This window comes from Chrysoperla carnea, chromosome 3 (assembly GCF_905475395.1).
Source record: "Chrysoperla carnea chromosome 3, inChrCarn1.1, whole genome shotgun sequence".
Lineage (NCBI taxonomy): Eukaryota > Metazoa > Arthropoda > Insecta > Neuroptera > Chrysopidae > Chrysoperla > Chrysoperla carnea.
In genome coordinates this window covers 79,289,444-79,311,993 of record NC_058339.1, presented here as the reverse complement: position 1 = coordinate 79,311,993, position 22,550 = coordinate 79,289,444, and the positions used below count along the sequence as shown (strand labels likewise).

The window sequence follows — 22,550 nt, the reverse complement described above, 5'->3', positions numbered from 1 at the left end:
GGTCAAAAGAATTTGGCAAACAATATTTTACCCAACCTTGCATTTAAAATTTTTTCTATAATAAACTATAATTATAATAACTAGCAACATAACTCGAAAAATTGGTACAACAATTTGAAATTTTGTAAAATGACGCGGGCTGTTTGCCACTTAAAAGATTATTATCAAAGCGTAATAATAAATTAGATAACTTTGAAAATGCTATAAATATTCGATTTATTATTATGAATGTTTAATTCAATTAAAAAACAATGAATTTCTGTAACATTATTGGCCTCGTATTCTTGGCCATAGCGGTAACTTTAGTGTATTCAGACCCAGTACGGTTTGATAACTATAAAGTGTTCAGTGTTATTCCACATAAACAGAAAGATTTGGAAATTTTGAATTTCTTTAAAAAATCACAGGTAATGTTTTATTATTAACAAAAAAATTATATTTTGTGGAAAAAACTAAAATTCAATTTTTTGTATTCTTGTAGTATGATTTTTGGACTGATTTCAAAGGACTATCCAAAGGTGTGCATATTATGGTAGCACCTCATCAAGAAAATGAATTTGTTGAAATTTTGTCTAGAAACGGAATTTCTTTCGAGTTGTATATTGAAAATATTCAAAGGTAAGTGCCTACTGCGAAATAATTTTTTTGTATGTAATCCAATCCAGAAAACCTAATACACGCTCTCAGAGGATGTATCGTTAATATCAATTTTTCTATTGAGTGTCTAAAACTTACCTAGAGAGTTTAAATGTGATTGTACTAGACGTTTTGTCCCGAAAATTTGAGTACAAGATTTCTAAAAGTTTTACACTTACTAAAATTAAGTTCGATATCTGCTATTTTTAAAAGAATGCACTGAGTCTTAAATTATAGATTATGATTTTATTTACAGGCTTATTGATAATGAAAAACTTACACGTGCAAGTTCAGAGTTCGATTTTAAAAATTATCACAGGATCAGCGTGGTAAGTGACTATATTATCCCATAATTCTATCCAAAGTGATGCTAAATATGACTATATTACTTATTTGCTTATTCATCTTTCTCAGTAAAGCAATTAAAAATTACTAATCAAAAATTTATAATTCCGAAAATCTCATGAATTAATTTTTCCTGAATTTTTATATTTAGATTAACGAATATCTGGGTGCCTTGGCCGCAAAGTATTCCCAAGTTGAAGTAGTAATTGGTGGTAGATCATATGAAGGACGTAATATTACAGGAGTCAAAGTCTCTTATAAAAAGGGAAACCCGATTATTGTTATTGAAGGAGGTTAGTATATAATAGTCTTCGTACTCTTATTAATTTTCAAAGGTGGTTTTTAAGATAAATATGAATTTTGTTTCAGGTATCCATGCTCGAGAATGGATTGCCCCATCAACAGTTTTGTATCTTTTAACACAATTATTGACTAGTACGGATAAAAAGGTTCGTCATTTGGCTGAAGATTATGACTGGCACATTTTCCCATCTGTTAATCCTGATGGATACGAATACACCCATACTAAGGTAAAAAGGAAATTCTTTTTTATGTATAACGCATTGGCGATAAATTTTTTGGTTTTTTAATTTAGAATCGTTTGTGGAGAAAAACTAGACAACCAGGCAAACTTTGTGTTGGAGCTGATGCAAATCGTAATTGGGATGCACATTGGGCAGGTTAGAAAAAATATTTTTCATATTTCAATTACTGGGGAAAATTTTCAAGCTTTGGCAAAATCAAATAGGAAAGTCAAAATCCCGACGAAATTTAAAAGCTGAGATTTTTACTGATCTAAATTTGGTTTTGTTTCATTTGCAGAAGCCGGTGCATCTAGCAGCGAATGTTCAGAAACGTACGCTGGTAGCAAAGCATTTTCAGAAATTGAAACCAAAACTTTATCGGAATACATAGAAAAAATTTCTAAAGATCTTCATGGTTACATAGCTTTTCATTCATATTCGCAAGTCTTGCTTATACCTTATGGTCATACAATTGAACATTTAGATAACTACGATGACTTGGTAAGGACTTGCTTCTCAAGTGACAATGATTTTCATAAATAGTTTACTTTTAAGTCAAAGTTTAAAAAATGATTTTTTTTCTTAGCTTCAAATTGGTAAAAAAGCTGTAAAAGCGGTTTCTCAAAGATATGGTACAAAATATGATGTTGGAAGTATCACTGAAATAATGTGTAAGCATAATTTTTAGAATTGTATAATTTGATGACGTTTATTTAATATCTATTGAAATACTCATTCAATTTCTCTTGGGTTTTATTTTCTAGATCCCGCTTCTGGTGGCAGTATGGATTGGGTTAAAGCTGCATTCAAGGTACCAATTACATACACCTACGAATTACGTGATACTGGTCGACATGGATTTGTTTTACCTCCAGAACAGATAATTCCAACTGGAGAAGAAATCTTGGATTCGTTAGTGGCTTTATTCGAGGAAGCTGAAAATATTGGTTATAAACGATGATAATATAAAAATGTATTAAATATAGCAAAATAAAGAATTATTTTTATAAACCTGAAATTTTATTTCTATACCCATATAAAAAGAAACCCATAATTTTGTATACAAATTTAATCGCCAAAGTCTTCCGATTAATTGAAAAAAATCACACATACCAGGAGTCGAGCCCGGGTCTCTTGCATTCATGTCAAGTGCTTTAATCATGGGAGCCATATGTACTCTAGGCGCTATGTGTAACTTTTTTCAACTCAACAGTTAATCTTATACTTAAAGAGAATTAAAAATGAAACTCATAAGCCTGCGGTCAGAAGTATTATTATACAGTCATTTCAAAACGGCTGAAAATTTGAAAGTGTGCTGTCAAGCAAGGTTAAGTATTTACTCAAAAAAAATTTGTACAGCTTAAAACTGTCTCTTTATTGAGGGGGGAGGGCTCAAGCAGTCCCTCTATCTAATTATTGACTGGGCTCAATGTTTTGTGTCCAAACTTCAGTGATATTTGTACAACACTTGAAAGAACGAAATTTCCGCTTTTCGACATTTTATAAATTGTAATTATCAAGCTGTCGGACGATAGACACCATGATTTGTGGTTGTCGAACATAATTATTTAGCAATTTTTCCAGGCCACAATTGCTTTTCAAATTCACCACCATTCTGTAGTGACTGACAACTACTACGCCTGGAACTGATCTTAATATGCTTTTAGTGCCCGCTTTTATGGGGTAGATCGCCAGACTAATACTTATCCACATCAATACATTAAAAAAAACTTCTTCATTTAAAAAAAATATCAATTTTTTTAAAATTAAAAATACAAAATATATAGAGGAAGGAACATAGTTCCTACCGGGTGTCTCACGACATCTCTCATTTGTTTGCGAATTGCGAACAACCTTTGAAGTTTGGTTCGTATTCCCCTAGATTATCAATACTTGACATAAATATTTTTGGAAACTGATGCTTATAATCGAATGATTTTTGTAAATTTTTTTGTTAATAATACTTTTTTGTTTTGAATGACGTAAATTGCGAATATTTTTAGATCGAAAAAAAAAAAAACATGACGAATTTATTACAATTCTATAACATCACTTATCACTTATAAGATTAGGATTTCAAAAAGTTAGATAATTCTGAAAAACAATATAAATACCAGATTTTCTATCGTGAAAATTTAATTCAATTAACAAACAATGAATTTCTCCAATATTATTGGCCTCGTATTCTTGGCCGTAGCGGTAACTTTAGTGTATTCAGAACCAGTACGGTTTGATAATTATAAAGTGTTCAGTGTTATTCCACATCATGAGAAAGATTTGGAAATTTTGAATTTCTTTAAAAAATCACAGGTAATGTTTTATTATTAACAAACAAATTATATTTTTTATGGAAAAATCTAAAAGTTTTTTGTATTCTTGTAGTATGATTTTTGGACAGATTTCAAGGGGCTATCCAAAGGCGTGCATATTATGGTAGCACCTCACCAACAAAATGAATTTGTTGAAATTCTGTCTAGAAATGGAATTTCATTCGAGCTTTATATTGAAAATGTTCAAAAGTTAGTATTGTAGTAAAAGTTAGTTATAAGCCAATGAAAAAATTACTGAAACAAAAGTTGCAGAGTTTGATGGGGGACATCAGATTGAACTTAGTTCTTTCAGTTTTTTAATAGTCAATTTAGATTTTAACACTTTAAAATAGAAAGTTGATCCCCATAAAAAACTAATAATTTTTGTTAAAACATTTTTTCAAAAAATGTTTGCTTTCGGAGGAAATGCGACTTAAAAACATGTCATTATTGCATTTAATCGAAAGAAAATACGCTTAAAGTTGATCGATAATTGTTGGTCAAAGTTATGGACGCAGGCGAGTTTCATCTATTGCTTTTGATAACATTTAGCAAAAGCATTTTTTCGCAGTTAGTGTGTTTTCTTTCTAAATGCAATAATGCCATATTTTTAAGTCACATATCCTACGAAAGCTGACAATTTTCGAAAAAGTGGTAAATTTGCAATTAAAGAAATTCGAAGAACTAGGTCCAATCTGATGACAGAACATGATGGACCGCATTAAGCTCTGCAACTTTTTTAAAGATATTTTTTGATTAGTTAACTATAAAACGAGCTATTAGCCATTATAGATTAAAATGGCCCACTTTGTATTTATATGAAGATATTTGAAATGAATAAACTTATCATACTTTTTGCAGGCTTATCGATAATGAGAAATCTTTACGCTCAAATTCAGGGTTTAATTTTGAAAATTACCATAGGCTCAGCGTGGTAAGTTAATATAATTTATCTATAATTCTGCTCAAAGTGATACTGACTATCACTATTTAGCAGGAAGTATATTCATCATGTTTATTAATACATTAAAAAAAAGAAATAAACAAATACAATTATATATTGTATATGCTTTCGAAATTTTCTTAAATTATTTTTCCTGTAGATTAACGAATATTTGGGTGCTTTAGCCGCAAATAATTCCCAAGTTGAAGTAGTAATTGGTGGTAGATCATATGAAGGACGTAATATTACAGGAGTCAAAGTCTCTTATAAAAAAGGAAACCCAATTATTTTAATTGAAGGAGGTTAGTATTATTGTTTTATAATTATTAAAGCCCTCACAAGAATTAGACTTGTGGAAAAAAAAACCAATTACTGTACTTTGGTAAAGTATTTTCTCTAAAAATGTTTTTTGCAGTTATGTTTAAATTTCTATAAAATCAATTTTGCAGGTATCCATGCTAGAGAATGGATTGGACCAGCTACAGCTTTATATCTTTTAACGCAATTATTGACTAGTAAAGATAAAAATGTTCGCCATCTTGCTGAAGATTATGACTGGCATATTTTCCCATCTGTTAATCCTGATGGCTACGAATATACTCACACTAGCGTAAGGATATCATCAATCAATTTCTTTTAAATTGGCGATTAAATACTTTATTTCTGATTTAGGATCGTATGTGGCGTAAAACTAGACAACCAGGCAAAATTTGTGTTGGAGCTGATGCAAATCGTAATTTTGATACTCATTGGGGAGGTAATGCTTTTTATAAATATTTTTTAGGGTCTTTGGAGATCACAAGTATTTATTTTCCAATTACCCAAAAGATTTAAAATATTGATGAGATCAATGTTTTGCTCAATTTTCGCTATTGTGTTTCAGAATGGAAGCTTTTAATATTATATAAAATATCTAAACAAAAATTACCTCTTTCATTTGCAGAAGAGGGAGCATCGGACTACGAATGTGATGAAACATACGCTGGAAGCAAAGCATTCTCAGAAATTGAAGCCAAAACATTATCTGAATACGTAGATAAAATTTCTAAGGATCTTCATGCTTACATATCTTTCCATTCATACTCCCAAGTAATGCTAATTCCTTATGGCCATACTACGCAACATTTAGATAACTTTGATGATTTGGTAAGAACTTTTTCCTCAAGAGATGAGAATTATTTAAACATATTCAAGTCATAATTCATTAAATAAATTTTTATTTCTAGCTTCAAATTGGTGAAAAGGCTGTAGAAGCAATAGGTCAAAGATATGGTACAAAATACGAAGTTGGGTGTACCAGTGAAATTATGTGTAAGTTTCATTTTTAGAGCGCTAGAAATCCTCCTGGCTATAAATTTTTCAACGATTTAATTATTAATGGTAAATTGTAGATGCTGTTTCTGGCGGCAGTATTGATTGGGCTAAAGCGAAACACAAGGTACCAATCACATATACCTATGAATTACGTGATACTGGTCGACATGGATTTGTTTTACCTCCAGAACAAATTATTCCAACTGGAGAAGAAACTTTGGATTCATTATTAGCTTTATTTAAAGAAGCTGAAAATATTGGCTACAAACGATAATAATTTCTAATGAATCATTTTGAAATAATTTTATATAAAAAAAAATGTAACATATTACAAAAACTTGAAAAATATATTTGTTATATAAACGGAATTTTTGTTTAAAATCAATAGGCTAGTGTTCTGATGTCCATATCTATGTATCTTTCGTTAAAATTTTGTGCACAGATTTAATTCATACTAATGATTTCTACTTGGCAGTCGAAATACGTATTTATATAATACAACATTTGGTCTAGGAAATCACGGCGAAAATCGAAATTTATTTCGAAAAATCCAAGAGTTCGCATTTATTATCTTTGATAATACTTAATCTTAACGGCAGTCGCAAGTTATGACATCACCAAGTGATATTTTTGCCTCTTTTTATTTGTATATTTAAATGCTTCATATTTTCGTAGTTTGTAATGTTATACAAAAATTGATTTCACATTATGTTTTGTCTCGATAAAGAACTTCATATATAATTCAGAATATATTTCACAAGATGAAATTAGATAGAGAAGATAGAAGAGTGATATGTACACAATGAATATACGTATGTTTATAACACATGTCGTATATTAGGTTGCATTTATTGTTTATATCACCGTCTTGCATTTATTGTTTATATCACCCGTACGGGGATGTAAAGGTAGCGGAAAGTCCAATGCCTGCGAATATTGTACATATACAATGTAACACACCAAAAAAACATTACTTACTTTGAGCGTCGTTTTTTCATGTCCAAAAGTATTTGTATCCATAAATAAAAAAAAATTATTTAAAAAATCAAAAAAGCCGACTGAGTTAAATATAAAATGAAAAAAAAAAACAAGTCCAGCAGTTTACATCGGGACTCATTATTGGGAATATTTGTGGCGGTCTAGATTTTAATGGGTCCCGACTGTTAAAGTCGCTATGTAAACTGCTGGACTTGTATTTTTATACCATGTATATATGAAATAGACATAGTATATTAAGTTTAGTCCCAAGTTTGTAACGCTTAAAAATAATGATGCTAGGAAACAAATTTTGTCATAGGTGTTCATAAAATCACCTAATTAGTCCATTTCCGGTTGTCCGTCCGTCCGTCCGTTCGTCTGTGGACACGATAACTCAAAAACAAAAAAAGATATCGAGCTGAACGTACTCAGGACGTAAAAAGTGAGGTCAAGTTCGTAAATGAGCATCATAGGTCAATTGGGTCTTGGGTCCGTAGGACCCATCTTGTAAACCGTTAGAGATAGAATAAAAGTTTAATTGTAAAAAATGTTCTTTATCAAAAATTAAACAACTTTTGTTTGAAACATTTTTTCGTAAACATCACTGTTTACCCATGAGGGCGCCAATTAGGCGGAAATTCATGAATCCCATTCATTATCTCTCCCAAGGTTAAAACAAATCTATAGGAACACACATATATATAGCTGATAAACACATTTCCACTACTTTGCGTTGCTCAGGAAATTCATCAATTTTCATGAATGCCATTCATTATCTCTCCCAAGGTTAAAACAAATCTATAGGAACATACATATATATAGCTGATAAACACATTTCCACTACTTTGCGTTGCTCAGTCGGGTAAAAATAAACTTTCCTTTCTTAAATAAACGCACTATTTTTTATATTTTTATAAATAAATACAAAACTCGTGAAGTAAATAATTATCAAAAGGTTATTATTTTCTTATCACTATAATTTTATAAATGGAAAACATAAAAATTTTTTTTACCATAATGATAACATACTGAAAATTTTTTAATATAATATTATTAAATCATACGAAGTATGTTAGTAAATTAATATGATGACAACTTTAATGTCAAAGTAAATAAACACTAGCTCCTTTTGTCCAAGAAATCCAACTTAACAGGCGCACTGAATTACGCACCCCGTTGTATACTTGCAGTTGTTTTTGTCCTCAGAAAAAATTTTGTTTGATTCTAAAATTTTATATGCTGTATAATTTCTTTTAAATATAGATTCAGGAATGATTCAAATGGACCTTTTATCATCGAATTTTTCCACGATTGTAATAAATAAATATTTTAATTTGTACTAGGAAGTAGATGTTGTTTGACCATTTTTTCAAATAAATAAGCAGAAGTACTTGCAGCGAGAAGAAAATAATCGATTTCCTTTTAATTCTTAAGCCAAAAAAATCTTTTTTTAAATCCACGACTAACAAAGTGGAGTGTAATAAGTTTAACATGTCTGTGTGTCAATGTATTTCTGTGTCTCTCTTTGGTATTTTAGTATCAAAATCGATGAACCGATTTTGATTTTTTGTTTGTTCGAAAGTTCCGTACCGTATCTTCAAACGGCTCTCATTAAAATTTTTTGAAATAAGCTTAGAACACTGACGATCAAATTACCTTTAATAAAAAAAAAATTAAAATCGGCACATTCGCTTAGGAGCTACACTTCCACAGACAAATCGAATCGACCTGCTTTGTGTCGGTTTTTTTGTTGTTGATATTTTTAATGAAATAATTTTAATATTCTTGAGCCACAAAAACCTTTTTTTTCTGTGTATTATTTATAAGAATGTCAAAATCTATTCTATTTTTAAAATGAAGAACAAAGGATTATTTACAACAATTTCAAGTGGTTCATTTTATGAATTGACAATACTATTTTAAATAGATAGATAAGGAAATCGTCAGACAATATCTTGATGAATTGAAAAATTGATAAGTTTGTCCACCTGACACACTAATGAAGTTTTTATTTCAGGATAATGAAGAGTTATCAAAAATACTTGAAATAACATTTTTTTTGTTAAGAACTACTTAATATAAAAAGCATACTTGAATTACAAAATATTATCACTAGGTTTTTGGTAACTCAACCTAGTTTAAGCACTCAAAAATGAAGTCAATAATATGTGTTTTATTGTTAACGACCTGTGTGATTTGGATCGAAGCGAAACGTGAACGATATGATGAATATACAGTGTATCGAATTAAACCAAAAAATGAAGCACAAATGAAATTAATTGATGAATTAGAAAAGAATGAGGTAAGAAAAATATACTATACAAAATTAAAGCTCTTAAAGTTTTTAAAAGTCAATACTTCTTTGATATTTATGCAGCGTTTTTATAAATCATCGATTCAAACTTAAACCATGAATTCCTTACTTAAATCCAAAACCCTCCACATACTCTCACGAAGTGTCTTTTATACCGAAGTCAAAGTCAACACGAGGGTCAAAATACATTCAGAACGACAGAATATTGCAAAAAATTGTTGTTCGAGAAAAAATATTGAGTATTTCCTACAACTTCCTAAAAAAATTTACGTTCTCTTTGAGAAATATTTAAATATTAAAAATATAATTAAATCTGAATCATTAACAGTACGTCGAAAAAAAAATTTAAAGGACATTTCGTCTTAGAATTTGGATATCTCTTACCTACATCTTTTATATCTGTTGCCCACATATATTAGTAATTGAGCCTCATTCAAATATTTGATATACTTTTTAAAATTTCACTCATTTCAATTACTCATAATTCATATCTTTAGCGCATCTGTTTTATGACATATTTAAAGTCTTCGGCTTCAAGCTTTTATCAAACACTTCTATTTATTTTAGTTTATTTTTTTTTTACTTTTTTAATTGAAATCAAAAAAAAATTTTTAGGGTTTAGATTTATGGACTAAAGTAAGACAACCATACGTGGATATTATGATTTCACCAAAACAAAAGCAACGGTTTCATGAATTTGTCGACAAATATAATTTGGATACCTCAATTTTCATTGAGAATGTTCAAAAGTGAGTTCTGGAAATTCAGGTAGTTGCCTTGTTATAGGCATAGTTTTGTATACTTATTAAAGATATTTTAACACAATTACCATCAAAATTTGAAGTCGATTGACCGTTTTTAACTCTAAAAGTCTAACATTATTCGAATAATTAACACGGAGAGAGAAAAAAGAAAACATTTTTATTGACCTTTTCATTATTGAGATATATAATAACGCAAAAGTAATTAATTTATGGAAAAATGTACAAGCTGAAAAGTTGAACAGAAACATCTATACTAGAGTATTGAGTTATGTAACAGAAAGACAACTATACATGTATAAAGTCTCCATTGGTACAGTATAAGACTAAAATGATACCTAATTTCACTACAATCCATCTACTCTCACCGCGCATATAATCCAAAATTTTTTGACAACATTGTAGCAAGAAAACTACCTTAATATTAATATTCATATATTTTTGTTAATCGATATTCGTAATTTTCTAGGTTAATTGATGAGGAAGTACAAATGAGCAAACGAAATCAAGAAGATGACTCAGAGTTCAATTTTGTGGATTATCATAGACTTGATGTTGTAAGTTACAAAAACTTCAGTATATTTAGATATGTAAGCAAAAAGTACATAAAAATATTTTTGGAGGCCGGGACACTTAAAATATTAAGATAAAATATATAATTAAAAAAAATCAAAAAGCTGACTGCCTCAAATAAATTCTGAAACGAAAGAAACAATTAGTCCTGTAGTTTACATACCGACTTTAATAGATGGAGCTCTGAATGTTAAAGTTGCTATGTAAACTGCTGGACTAGTTTAATTCTTTTCAGATTTTATTTATCACAGTCGGGTTTTTGATTCTTTTAATTCTTTATTTTATATTAGCTTGATTTTCAAGGGCCGATGAAAATACAATAATTTAATAGGTTTATCCATCATCTTCAGGATAAACGATTTTTTCCATATCTGAAAACTAGCTGAACTAAAAAGTAGAAAATAAATAATAGTTAAAAAAACACGCGTTTGTAACTAGCTGAACTAAAAAATAGAAATCAATTTCTATAAGTTAAACAAAAAATTAAGATATTATATTAAAATTTTTTTATAGATTTACGATCATTTGTATAAATTGGAAGCACAATATCCAGGTGTAGCAAAAGTTGTTACAATTGGTAAAAGTTATGAAGGTCGTAACATCACAGGACTTCATATTTCCCGTAAGCAAAATAATCGTACAATAATTATCGAAGGTGGCATACATGCTCGTGAATGGATTGCACCAGCCACTTCTATGTTTATTCTGTCACGACTCTTGAACAGTTCGAATCTTCTGCAACAATATCTCTCCGAACAATTTGATTGGTATATATTTCCAGTTGTAAATCCAGATGGCTATGAATATACACATACCACGGTTAGTAGGTAGATATTAAATTGGGAAAGGATATTTAAATCGATATTTAAAAAAAATTTAAACTATGAATTTTGAATTTCTAGAGTCGCTTGTGGCGTAAAACACGACAACCAAATAATGGAAGCCGGTGTGTTGGTACTGATGCAAATCGTAATTTTGATTTCCATTGGATGGGTATGTATTTTTCATATTTTCAAACCAGGGTATTTTGAAAGTTATATCCGACTTAATTCAAGAGACTTGCAAAAGAATAAACTCGCATCAGGAATCGAATCAGGACCCTTTGGATTCATGCCAAGCTCCTTATCCAAGTGTTCGGTTATTTGAGCTGGAGACAAGCAATTTTTTCAACTGATCGAATTTTTATTTTTATTTCTTTGCCACATTATCTCATTTTATTTATTATTTGTTCACAAGCTTGCATACAATTTTAAATGTCAAAGCCTTTCGGTTATATAATTGATGCTTATTTATGATACAGTGGCGTAAACTATAAAGGCAAATAACTTGCCGAGTAATCTTAATTAAAGAGAATTGAAAAATATGATCATTTTCAAAAAGAAAGTCATTAAGGAAACATAAGGAAACATAAAGGATACACCATATGCCCACCTATAGGAAATACCATTCAAAATATCCAGTTTATGATTATAGATCGTTATCTAGAATATATATTTTTCATTTTAGAGATTGGAGCCAGTAGCAATCCATGTTCCGAATCATATGGTGGAGCTTCTGCTTTTTCCGAACCTGAAACAAGAGCATTGTCTGATTTTATTAAAACGCAAAAAGATACTTTATGGATGTATATCGGATTCCATTCATATTCTCAATTACTACTATTCCCATATGGTCATACACCAGAGCATGTAGAGAATAACGACGATTTGGTAAGGAATTTTCACTATAAGAGTTAATAATATGTGTGTAATCTTGTTAATTTTGTTACAAAGCCTTTCAATAAAATTTTTAATTTACAGCAAACAATTGGAAATGCAGCCGCTACAGCCTTACTTGTCCGTTTTAATACAACTTACACTGTTGGACCTGTTTACGAAACAATTTGTAAGTACAAACATTTTTGAAAACATTTTGCAAAAACGTTTTTGTGTATTACTTCTAAATTATCTATAAATCCAAATTATAGATGCTACAACAGGAATAACAATGGATTGGGTTAGAGGTGTTTTAGGAACACCATTAACATTTACTTATGAACTTCGGGATACAGGGCGTCACGGATTTGTTTTACCAGCAGATCAAATTATTCCGTGTGGAGAGGAAATAGTTGATTCGGTTCAAGCATTGATTTCTCAAGCTGAAAAATTGGGATATTAATTGTAACTTTTTTTCAAAATTTTGACAATGTTTTTATTTTTCTAAATTTTTGTTGTAATATTTGTATATAAAATTTTTTGGTAATTAATCCACGCTTGTTCTTTTATTGTTAACCCAAAAATTTTTCTGTTTTTTCAATATAATTTTTGCACATGGCTAATTTCTGGGATAACTCACTTGAGTATTTCTAACTTTAAACTAACAGGCTTCTAATTGTTAAATCTAACTTTTGGCTTTATTAGAAAAAAAATTCAGCTAACCACAATCAACTCTCGAAATTTCTCTCTTGAATTTGAAGTTGAGATTATTTTGTTTTTAACTTTAGATGGAGCATCTGGATCTTCTATGGATTACGTACTTGGGGTTCATAAGATACCCCTAGCTTTTGCTTATAAGCTACGAGACAAAGGGCGCCGGGGATTTTTTTTACCACGAAAACAAATTATTCCGTGTGGAGAAGAAGTAGTAGATTCTCTTGTAGCATTGACTTCGGAAGCTGAAAAATTAGGATATTAATGATAATTTTTTTTGTAACAATTTTGGGATAAATTTTTTAGCAAGTTTTCTAAATTTTTTTTATATATTTTTATAAAAAATTTTAATAAGTAAAACGTGATTCTTTTTTTTTGTTTACCTAACGATTTGCAATTTTTGAGAAGTAAACTAGCAAAAAAACCAAATAATTTTCAATTATTTTCTCATCTGTCTTTGGAAATTATCAGATACTGATAATGTCGTTGTTTAAAGAAGTCGGCTAGATAATTGTTGCCAAGTTTAATTACATCAGCCGCAAAAAGGGTGATTTAACAAATTAAGGACTTATTATAAAAAATAAAAAAAAAAATTGATTTAATTTCCGAATTTAAAAATTGTGAAATCGCAACGACTAAATTCCAATACTTGTGGATTTGTGATTAAACTTTTTCATTAAAGAAAAAATTTAAAAAAAATTAAAACTTTAAAAGTTGATTTAAAGTTTTGAAAACTTTTAATTATTTACTTTACTACCGGTTTAGATCCAGCTGCGGGAGCAACTATTGATTGGGTGCATGGTGCAACTGATTGTAAATTAACATTTGAGTATGAGCTACGTGATAAAGGTCGTCACGGATTCCTTTTACCAGCAGATCAAATTATTCCGTGTGGAGAGGAAATAGTTGATTCTGTTGAAGTATTGATATCAGAATCTGAAAAACGGGGATATTAATTTACAATTTGGGAAAATTATTTTTAATTTTTTTTCAAAATTTTTGTTAATTGTTACAAATTTTTTTTAATGTTTTTTTTTATTTCTAAATTTTAGTTATTTTTTTTCAAAAAAATATTTAATAAATCCACAAAATGTATTTTTTTTTTTTCGTTAACCTAATTACAAGGCTATGGAAATCCTTTGCACATATATTCGGCTAGGAATTAAGTCGTACTTGGTTTACTTTAAAGCTGACCTTTGTAAGCCGCTCGGCAAAATTAAGCTCGACTCTCTCGATGTCTTTAAAACAGACTCTCGCGATATAAGGCCATATTTTGTAGAGTAATTTTTGTAAAATTTAATAGTTTGGTTTGTTTTTGGTAAAAAATTGTTAAATTATAACATAAAATAAAAAATAAAAAATAAAAAACCCGACTGTCTTTAATAAAATCTGAAAAGAAAGAAACAAGTCCAGTAGCGTCTTTAACAGTCGGGGCTCATTTTTTGTAAGATTTGGACCGGTCTAGATTTTAATTTTCCCGACTGTTGAAGTCTCTATGTAAACTACTGGACTTGTTTTGACGGGTTTTTGTTTTTTTAAATTATTTATTTTATTTTAGACTTTTTAGTGTACCGTCACTATAACCCTCTTATTATACTATATTAGAATTTTGAAAACAATTTATTATTCCTAATTAAATTTAAACATATAACATAAATATTTTTGTAATCCCTTTTTAATTTCTTTATAATTTGCTACCCTATTCGATATATTTGATACTTTTTATTAACGTATAGTATTACTATTTACTATCAAATACCTACCCAAAGAAAACTTGGGTTTTTAAGACGAATATAACGATAGCTTAATTGTGGAAATCCATCAAACCATTTGGAAGATACGAGGAGATAAAAAAATTTCAAACAAATATATACACATACATACAAGATACGCGCGAAAAACAAAACAAATACATGGCAGTCGGGTAATAAGGTGATTAATCAAAGATTAATTGGATTGTTGAATACAAAGTTTTCCCACAAAGGGAAGGAATTTGATCATAAAAGCTAAAAAAATATTGGCAGTTGAACACGAATTTCCACTTTTTATTTATGAAATTTTTCAAGATTTATACTTATATCGTGAATTAAAAACAATATAACGCATTTTAAGAGTTTCAAAAATTTATATATCTAATTTTTTTCATTTAGATTCATGTTCGGGAGCCTCAATGGATTGGGTGTATGCAGAAATAGGATGTAAATTGTCATTTACCTATGAGTTACGTGATAAAGGATATTATGGATTTTTGTTACCACCCAATCAAATTTTTTCAACTGGTTCAGAAACAATGGATTCATTCCAAAGATTAATTCTAGAATCTGAAAATTTGGGTTACTGATTATAACAATAATGTAACATTATTTTAAATAAAGTATTTATTAAATAATACAAAAATATTTTTCTTAAGTACCGAAAATTCGAAATTTTAACCATCATGTTAGATATTTTTTCTCATTTCCATGATCCATTTGATTTAGTATACAAATTTAAGCACGTTTTATTTGACGTTTATTCCGAATGATATCTGATGGTACGATATCATATATGGTACGAGGGCATACAATATTTTCAAGGGTAATTCCTTTTCGAGAGTAATTGAATATATTTTATATTATATTCCCATCAAGGTCTAATTAGGTGATTTTATGAACACCTATACCAAAATTTTGTTTGTAGCATCAATATTTTTAAGCGTTACAAACTTGAGACAAAACTTAGTATACCTTGCATATTACATATATGCATGGTATAAAAAGCCGTAGAATAGTATAATTTAATGAAATACCATATAAAATGTAAGTAATTAATATCATATAGTATGTCAACAAATTTGACAAGCCAGTACTATGATGCCACGTCCGTATAAAAATTTGAATTTCCGTTTTAGAAATTCTTAAATGCCCTCACTGAATTTGTACTTTTATTAATTAATTTTAAGTAATTAAAAAGATATTAATTACTAAAATAATGGTTTAGTTGAAATGTCCAGTCATTAAAGTTACGGAAGAAAAATATTTGAACCAAATTTAAATTTCATGAATATTCCCTATTTTTAGCTTTTTACCAGCATAATACAAATTTTTATATGCCCAGAAAAAACAAAGGGTAAATTTCAGTAAACGCAACCAATCTCATTAGCCAGGGGTATTTCAATTCTACTTAATTTCAACAAAAAAAGAAATATTCAAAATCCAGTCGACTTGAAATTAACTTTCTCGCGATGTTTCTAGTTCTTATACTGCAAATTATGCAAGATTAAGCTCATTATATTGAGACAATACCAGTCGAAAAATTTATTATTATTGTTGAATTTATCAATAAGCAATAGTGAATCTTGTCTTTTTGGATACATTATATTTTGGAAATAACAAACATGTGGGTCACCTTATGCGTTATAGTTTGGGAAACTGAATGTTTGTCAAACAAGTGGCTACTAGTTGTGTTGTTTGAATGTATATATTTTTGGGAAATACGTCTGTACTTGCATATAGCATATGTCCTTACGAAAAGGGTCAATTTTATTACTTAAAAATGTGAATAAAAACTTCAGCCTTTTAGGTAAAATAAGTGAGTTGATATTTGTGAGTCTATATTGGTTAGTCGATATTCTAAGTTGAAAGATATTAGATAAGTGTGTATACTAAAGTAAAGACGTTACTCTCGAATACAATCCTTTTTAAATTAAGATATGCGTTATATTTAAATTGAAATCAATGTGTTTTATTTAATTAATTAAAAATCATTTTTTAAATCACAATTACCGATCCATAACTTCCTACAATTATTATAAAATACACTTTTAGCTGGGCAAATGTAGTTTTTTCCCAATTTCCTAGATCACTTATTGTATTATATAAATACATATTTCGACTACCATGCATTCATCATCAAATAAGAGTAATTATGATTAGCTCAAATTGATGATGGCCACATGGTAATTGAAATATATATTTATATAGTACAAAATGATCTAGAAAATTTGGGGCAAAATCGAAATTTAGTTCGATATATCCTAAATTTTTCATTGATTCTTTTTCTTTAATATTATATGTCTATGTACCCAATCATTTATTTATTTACGCTATTAAGGATGTTCCCTCGCCAGTAATAGAAAAAAATAAATTAGTAGATAAGGATCCGAATTTTTAGTATGTTGTAGTTAACGATACATATTATTTAATAAAAAAAAAATTTGGGTATCTTATCGATCAATTAAGAGAGTTTTTATTAATTAAAAAAACACTAAATAACATACCATCCTCATATCATGCTATGTTATTTAGTGTATTTTTAATTAATTAATTACTCTCTTAATTGATCGATAAGATACCCAAATTTTTTTTTGATTTAATAATATGTATCGTTAACTACAACATACTAAAAATTTGGATCATTTTCTACTAATTTATTTTTTTCTATTACTGGTGAGGGAACTTCCTTAACGTCATATCAGTACTTCAATTATCAGCTGGTTGTGCATTTTGTACCATATTTTGTAAAATTTATATATATATATATAATTATACATAATAAAATAAATAATAGGTTTACTAATTATACATAATTAAAAGATATCAAACATACTTCGAATAACAATTGTTTAACAAAATATTTTAATGTAGAAGCAGAATTAAATCACACTAAATATTTATTATCGCTAGACGTCCCAACCTAGTTTAGACCAAAAATGAAGTCAATAATATGTGTTTTATTGTTAACGACAAGTGCGATTTGGATCGAAGCGAAACGTGAACGATATGATGAATATACAGTGTATCGAATTAAACCAAAAAATGAAGCACAAATGAAATTAATTGATGAGTTAGGAAAGAATGAGGTATGAAAAATAAGTTTTAAAAAACTTATATAGACAAATATAATTTATTGTCGTCTTCTAAAGTAAATGGTGATTTTTCCAAATATTATTCAATACAAATATTAGGTGTATCAAAATAAATGGTCAATAATTCTGGAAGGGGGGGGGATAAAGTACAGCAGATCAAGCGTTTTGTTACAAGGAATAATGCCCAAAACTCCTCGATTGTATCGAAATTTGCCTAATGCATTGGCTTTTCGAGAAATTATTTTGCACAAAAGTTGTTGGTAATTTCAAGAGAATGATTTTTGGAGTTTCTAGTTTTGCTCTTGTGATTATAGTTGCAAAATATTTCCACTTCCTTAGACATTTTCGGCGTGTTGGTAGTTCTGGTACGTAAGCGTACTTCCAAATATGTGAAGTTCGGAATTGAGTTTTTCCAGTTTCAACAATGATACCTATTCATTGAATTTTTTGCTTAACGTTTATAAACCTGCTGGTTCCTGTTGATTCTAGGTGAAATCGGGAAATCGGTTTTTTTTTAAATCAGTTTCGTAAAATCATTTTTAGGGTGTGGACTTATGGACTAAAGTTAGACAATCATATGTGGATATTATGATTTCACCAAAACAAAAGCAACGGTTTCATGAATTTGTGGAAAAACATGATTTAGATATCTCAGTTTTTATTGAAAATGGACAAAAGTAAGTTCTGAAATAAAATAAAAAAAAAAAATTTTTTTTACTTACATAAAAAAAAAAAACTTTCTAGGTTAATTGATGATGAAGTAAAAGTGAACAAACCAAATCATAGAATTGGTTTAGAATTCAATTTTCTGTATTACTATCGACTAGACGTTGTAAGTTTGACAAAAATTAAATCTAACTTGTCGATAAAAGATGCAAAACTGAAACAAAACTGATAAATGGCGTCAGAATTTTTACATATTTTGGGGCGAGACTGACTATTAGGAAGAGTAAACTCTTACAAGAGTAGTTCGTGTTCGATGTAATTCTGCCAGATTTACTGAACTCACATTACTATTATTTAGGCAAGCAGCAATCTTTTAGCTTTCTAAAATATATCACGTTCTCCCTCTGTTGGTCTTGGTCTTACAAACTTTCCAAGACCAAGGCCATAGTACCACTTCGATCACAACAATGCCAAGTCTCTTGGATGATTATTAAAAGTAAGACTCAAAAATTATAAAATAATACAACAAGACTCAATCAAAACTTTAAATTTCAAATAATTGTTGAAGCAAGATCAAAAATAAGACTTGATTGAGCAAGACCAAGATTGATATTAATTTTGCAAGACCGAGACTGAGACTCAACTCCGAGACCAAGATAACTATGGTATTGGTCGTGGAAATTAGATTCCCGAATGATGACAGTTTCAACAACATTTAAACACTTTCTCTTCCCCGAAAAAAATTTCATCAAATTATTATTTGTAGATATACAGACATTTGTATAAATTGGAAGCACAATATCCAGATATAGCGAAAGTCGTTACAATTGGTAAAAGTTATGAAGGTCGTAAAATCAAAGGACTTCATATTTCCCGTAAACAAAACACTCGTACTATAATAATTGAAGGTGGAATACATGCTCGAGAATGGATTGCTCCAGCCACAACTATGTTCATTCTATCACGAGTTTTGAATAATTCGAATCTCAACCAACAAAATCTCTTTGATGAATTTAATTGGTATATATTTCCAGTTGTGAATCCAGATGGCTATGAATATACACATACCACGGTTAGTGCGGTTGGCAAAAACATGGAAGGAAACAAACTATAACTTCTATTGTATTTTTAGGATCGCTTATGGCGTAAAACTCGACAGCCTAATAATGGAAGCCGATGTTTTGGTACTGATGGAAATCGTAATTTTGATTTTCATTGGAGGGGTTTGTATATTTGCTGTAAAAGAAGTATCCGTTTTAAAGTGAATGTTTTAAAGTTTCTACGTGATTACATAATGTTTAAAATTTGAGACTATTTTTTCGAGAGTTTGACTGTTAAAATAAATTTTATAGAAGGTGCCCGTAAAGTAATGGCCGCTTTTGGGAAGAACATACTTACATACAAAAAGCTAAACAGAAATCACTGTGGCAAACATAAAGTTGAAATTCCCAAGCCTCGTTAATTTTTTACGTCCATTTGTTTTTGGGCAGTAATTATTAACGGTACTTGTAATTTTAGAGATTGGAGTCAGTAGTGACCCATGTTCCGAAACATATGGTGGACCTTCTGCTTTTTCTGAACCTGAAACAAGAGCATTGTCTGATTTTATTAAATCGCAAAAAGATAATTTATGGATGTATGTTGCATTCCATTCGTATTCGCAATTATTACTTTTCCCTTATGGATATACATCGGAGCATGCTGAGAATAATGACGATTTGGTAAGGAATTTAGATTAGAATAGCTGTTGTATAGTAAATGTTCATTTTGGTTTTCAAAATTCAGTATTTTTTTATTTATTTGAAAACTGCCAATGTTTTGCCGATTATTTACAGCAATCAATTGGAAATGCAGCTTCCATGGCATTATTTACTCGTTTTAATACATCGTACGTTGTTGGATCAGTTTACGAAACAATTTGTAAGTAAAATTCTTTGGACAAATTTTTGAAAAGATTAAACATCTAAAAAATTTAGATGGAGCATCAGGAAGTTCTATGGATTGGGTATTAGGTGTAGTAAAGACACCATTATCATTTACGTATGAGTTACGGGATAAAGGTCGATTCGGATTTCTTTTACCATCAAACCAAATAACTCCATGTGGAAAAGAAATTGTTGATTCTTTTGAAGCATTGATTTCACAAGCGGAAAAATTGGGGTATTAATTGTAATTACTTTTTCATGTACATTTGAGTCCACGGGACAGCATTTTTTTTGTTAAATGATCAATACAAACTTGAAACTTTGTGACTGGCTTCCATTTGGTGAGTCTAGCAAAATTTCTCCCTAGGAATTTTTCCGAAAATGCTACGTTTTCAAATGAGCATGATAATGTCATACTTAAGCTATCATCATGAAAAAATGCAGCTGGGAATTTGCCGGACATTATGACCACTTGATAACATTAATAATTTTTAAATGCAGCAAAAGTGAACTGTTGCATATATCGAAAAACAAAAATTAAGTAAGGCATTTTCGAGGTGACAAGCACATCAGTTCTGTATTTTTATCGGACAAAATATTTTAATATTTAATTATTATTAATGTTTTCAAATTGTTATAGTGTGCCCTAAATTCCCTATTGTGTTTGTTCAGACCAATAGCTTAAATATGAGGTTATCATGCTCATTTGAAAACGCAGCACTTCAAAAAAAGTCGTAGTGAGAAAGTTTGATAGACTGGCCAAAAGAAAGCCACTCACGAAGTGTGTACTAATCACTTAACAAAAAGGGTACTGTCCCGTGCACTATTTTATCAGCAACAAATTTAAAGATGAAAGAATTGTTAATACTGAATTTTTATATTAGGTGCAGTTTCGGGAGCATTTATAGATTGGATTAATGGAAAAATAGAATGTAAATTAACATTTACGTATGAATTATCTGATAATGGATTAATGTGGATTTTTGTTATCTCCAAATAAAATTTTTTCAACTGTGCTATAAAAATAATGAATTCTTTCTAAATACTAATTTTCGATTTGGAAAATTTACATGGCTTAAGAATACTTTTTAATTTAAATAAATTTAATTATTGAAGACTTAAGAATATGTTTTTGTGCTAATTTTTTTATTCAATTTCTCATCAAGAATTTAAGCAAACGTAAATCATTCATCAGGAAAAGATAATTTTAAATTATTGAATAAACTGACATAATTTCCTCTATGTCTAATATTGGGTAAACTTAAAAGGGAAAAATAATAAATGATATAAACTTTTATTTTTATATTATTTTGCAATATTTGCTGTATAATGACGTAATTTACTTTATAGAATGATGCTTCAAAGAATGATTATTACTTTTAAGTTACAAATATGATTTGCTTTAATTTGATTTTTTTTTTTAAATTTGATTTCCTGCTAAAATCTTTAGAAGCATGTGTTAATTTTTAGAAATAACTTGGGAAATTCCAATCTATAATACACTACCTGTGTTGGATTTTGATTTGAAAAAATATAACTCGTTAATTAAATACCCAATCTAAAATTATTAATAATTTAAAATATTAATAAGAGGAATATTTCGAAAAATTTCATCAGAAAAAGATATTTATATTCGAAAAAGTAAGAAGATATTTATATTGATTCGGAAATTTTGATTTATTATTCGAGTTAGATAGACACAAGGATGTGAGGAATGTAATGGTTTTGATTGGGGTTCGTTATTTATAGAATTACCACCTCAAAATTCCATGAAGTCGGGAGGTATACGAGAAATCCGGGAGATAATGAAAATAATTATCTTATTATATCACCGAATCATGGTGGTTTTGATGTTTTTACACTCAGTTTTTCTATAATAAATAGCCTTAATTTGAGTAAATATCCTTTAAATAATTTAAAATAAAAGCTACTCAGACCGGTTAAATTTACCTGAATATGAAAAAAATAATCAAAAATGTTATTTGCTGAACTGAGGAGAATATATGTT

At 29.2% G+C, this 22,550-nt stretch overlaps 3 protein-coding genes across 3 annotated transcripts; all 3 read left to right on the top strand.

Annotated features, from left to right (window-relative positions):
• The first annotated feature begins 251 nt into the window (after positions 1–251).
• LOC123296277 (zinc carboxypeptidase-like) lies at positions 252–2,486 on the top strand. Its single transcript, XM_044877738.1, has 9 exons — positions 252–407; positions 482–618; positions 893–965; positions 1,133–1,274; positions 1,351–1,511; positions 1,577–1,661; positions 1,804–2,006; positions 2,092–2,176; positions 2,270–2,486. The coding sequence occupies exons 1-9, from the start codon at positions 252–254 to the stop codon at positions 2,464–2,466; spliced, it is 1,239 nt and encodes a 412-aa protein (XP_044733673.1). The 3' UTR covers positions 2,467–2,486.
• A 1,214-nt stretch (positions 2,487–3,700) lies between these two features.
• Positions 3,701–12,870, top strand: LOC123296275 (zinc carboxypeptidase A 1-like). Its single transcript, XM_044877737.1, has 17 exons — positions 3,701–3,815; positions 3,888–4,024; positions 4,676–4,748; positions 4,918–5,059; positions 5,207–5,367; positions 5,430–5,514; positions 5,701–5,903; positions 5,984–6,068; positions 6,149–6,342; positions 9,193–9,351; positions 9,979–10,112; positions 10,594–10,681; positions 11,211–11,516; positions 11,600–11,690; positions 12,204–12,406; positions 12,497–12,581; positions 12,664–12,870. The coding sequence occupies exons 2-17, from the start codon at positions 3,936–3,938 to the stop codon at positions 12,852–12,854; spliced, it is 2,289 nt and encodes a 762-aa protein (XP_044733672.1). The 5' UTR covers positions 3,701–3,815; positions 3,888–3,935; the 3' UTR covers positions 12,855–12,870.
• A 4,925-nt stretch (positions 12,871–17,795) lies between these two features.
• On the top strand, positions 17,796–21,441 carry LOC123296274 (zinc carboxypeptidase-like). The gene is made up of 9 exons (XM_044877736.1): positions 17,796–17,945; positions 18,495–18,628; positions 18,696–18,783; positions 19,384–19,689; positions 19,750–19,840; positions 20,136–20,338; positions 20,453–20,537; positions 20,594–20,786; positions 21,427–21,441. The coding sequence occupies exons 1-8, from the start codon at positions 17,796–17,798 to the stop codon at positions 20,782–20,784; spliced, it is 1,248 nt and encodes a 415-aa protein (XP_044733671.1). The 3' UTR covers positions 20,785–20,786; positions 21,427–21,441.
• Positions 21,442–22,550: the final 1,109 nt, after the last annotated feature.

What these genes read in the sequence shown, in the direction of transcription:
- LOC123296275 (XM_044877737.1), top strand. Translation starts at nt 3,936, where the DNA reads ATGGTAGCACCTCACCAACAAAATGAATTTGTTGAAATTCTGTCTAGA. An exon ending in ATGAATTAGAAAAGAATGAG is followed by an intron (nt 9,352 to 9,978) that starts GTAAGAAAAATA and finishes AAAAATTTTTAG; the next exon opens with GGTTTAGATTTATGGACTAA. An exon ending in ACCTGTTTACGAAACAATTT is followed by an intron (nt 12,582 to 12,663) that starts GTAAGTACAAAC and finishes TCCAAATTATAG; the next exon opens with ATGCTACAACAGGAATAACA.
- LOC123296274 (XM_044877736.1), top strand. Translation starts at nt 17,796, where the DNA reads ATGAAGTCAATAATATGTGTTTTATTGTTAACGACAAGTGCGATTTGG. An exon ending in ATTACTATCGACTAGACGTT is followed by an intron (nt 18,784 to 19,383) that starts GTAAGTTTGACA and finishes TATTATTTGTAG; the next exon opens with ATATACAGACATTTGTATAA. An exon ending in ATCAGTTTACGAAACAATTT is followed by an intron (nt 20,538 to 20,593) that starts GTAAGTAAAATT and finishes TAAAAAATTTAG; the next exon opens with ATGGAGCATCAGGAAGTTCT.
- LOC123296277 (XM_044877738.1), top strand. Translation starts at nt 252, where the DNA reads ATGAATTTCTGTAACATTATTGGCCTCGTATTCTTGGCCATAGCGGTA. An exon ending in ATTTCTTTAAAAAATCACAG is followed by an intron (nt 408 to 481) that starts GTAATGTTTTAT and finishes GTATTCTTGTAG; the next exon opens with TATGATTTTTGGACTGATTT. An exon ending in TTGGGATGCACATTGGGCAG is followed by an intron (nt 1,662 to 1,803) that starts GTTAGAAAAAAT and finishes TTTCATTTGCAG; the next exon opens with AAGCCGGTGCATCTAGCAGC.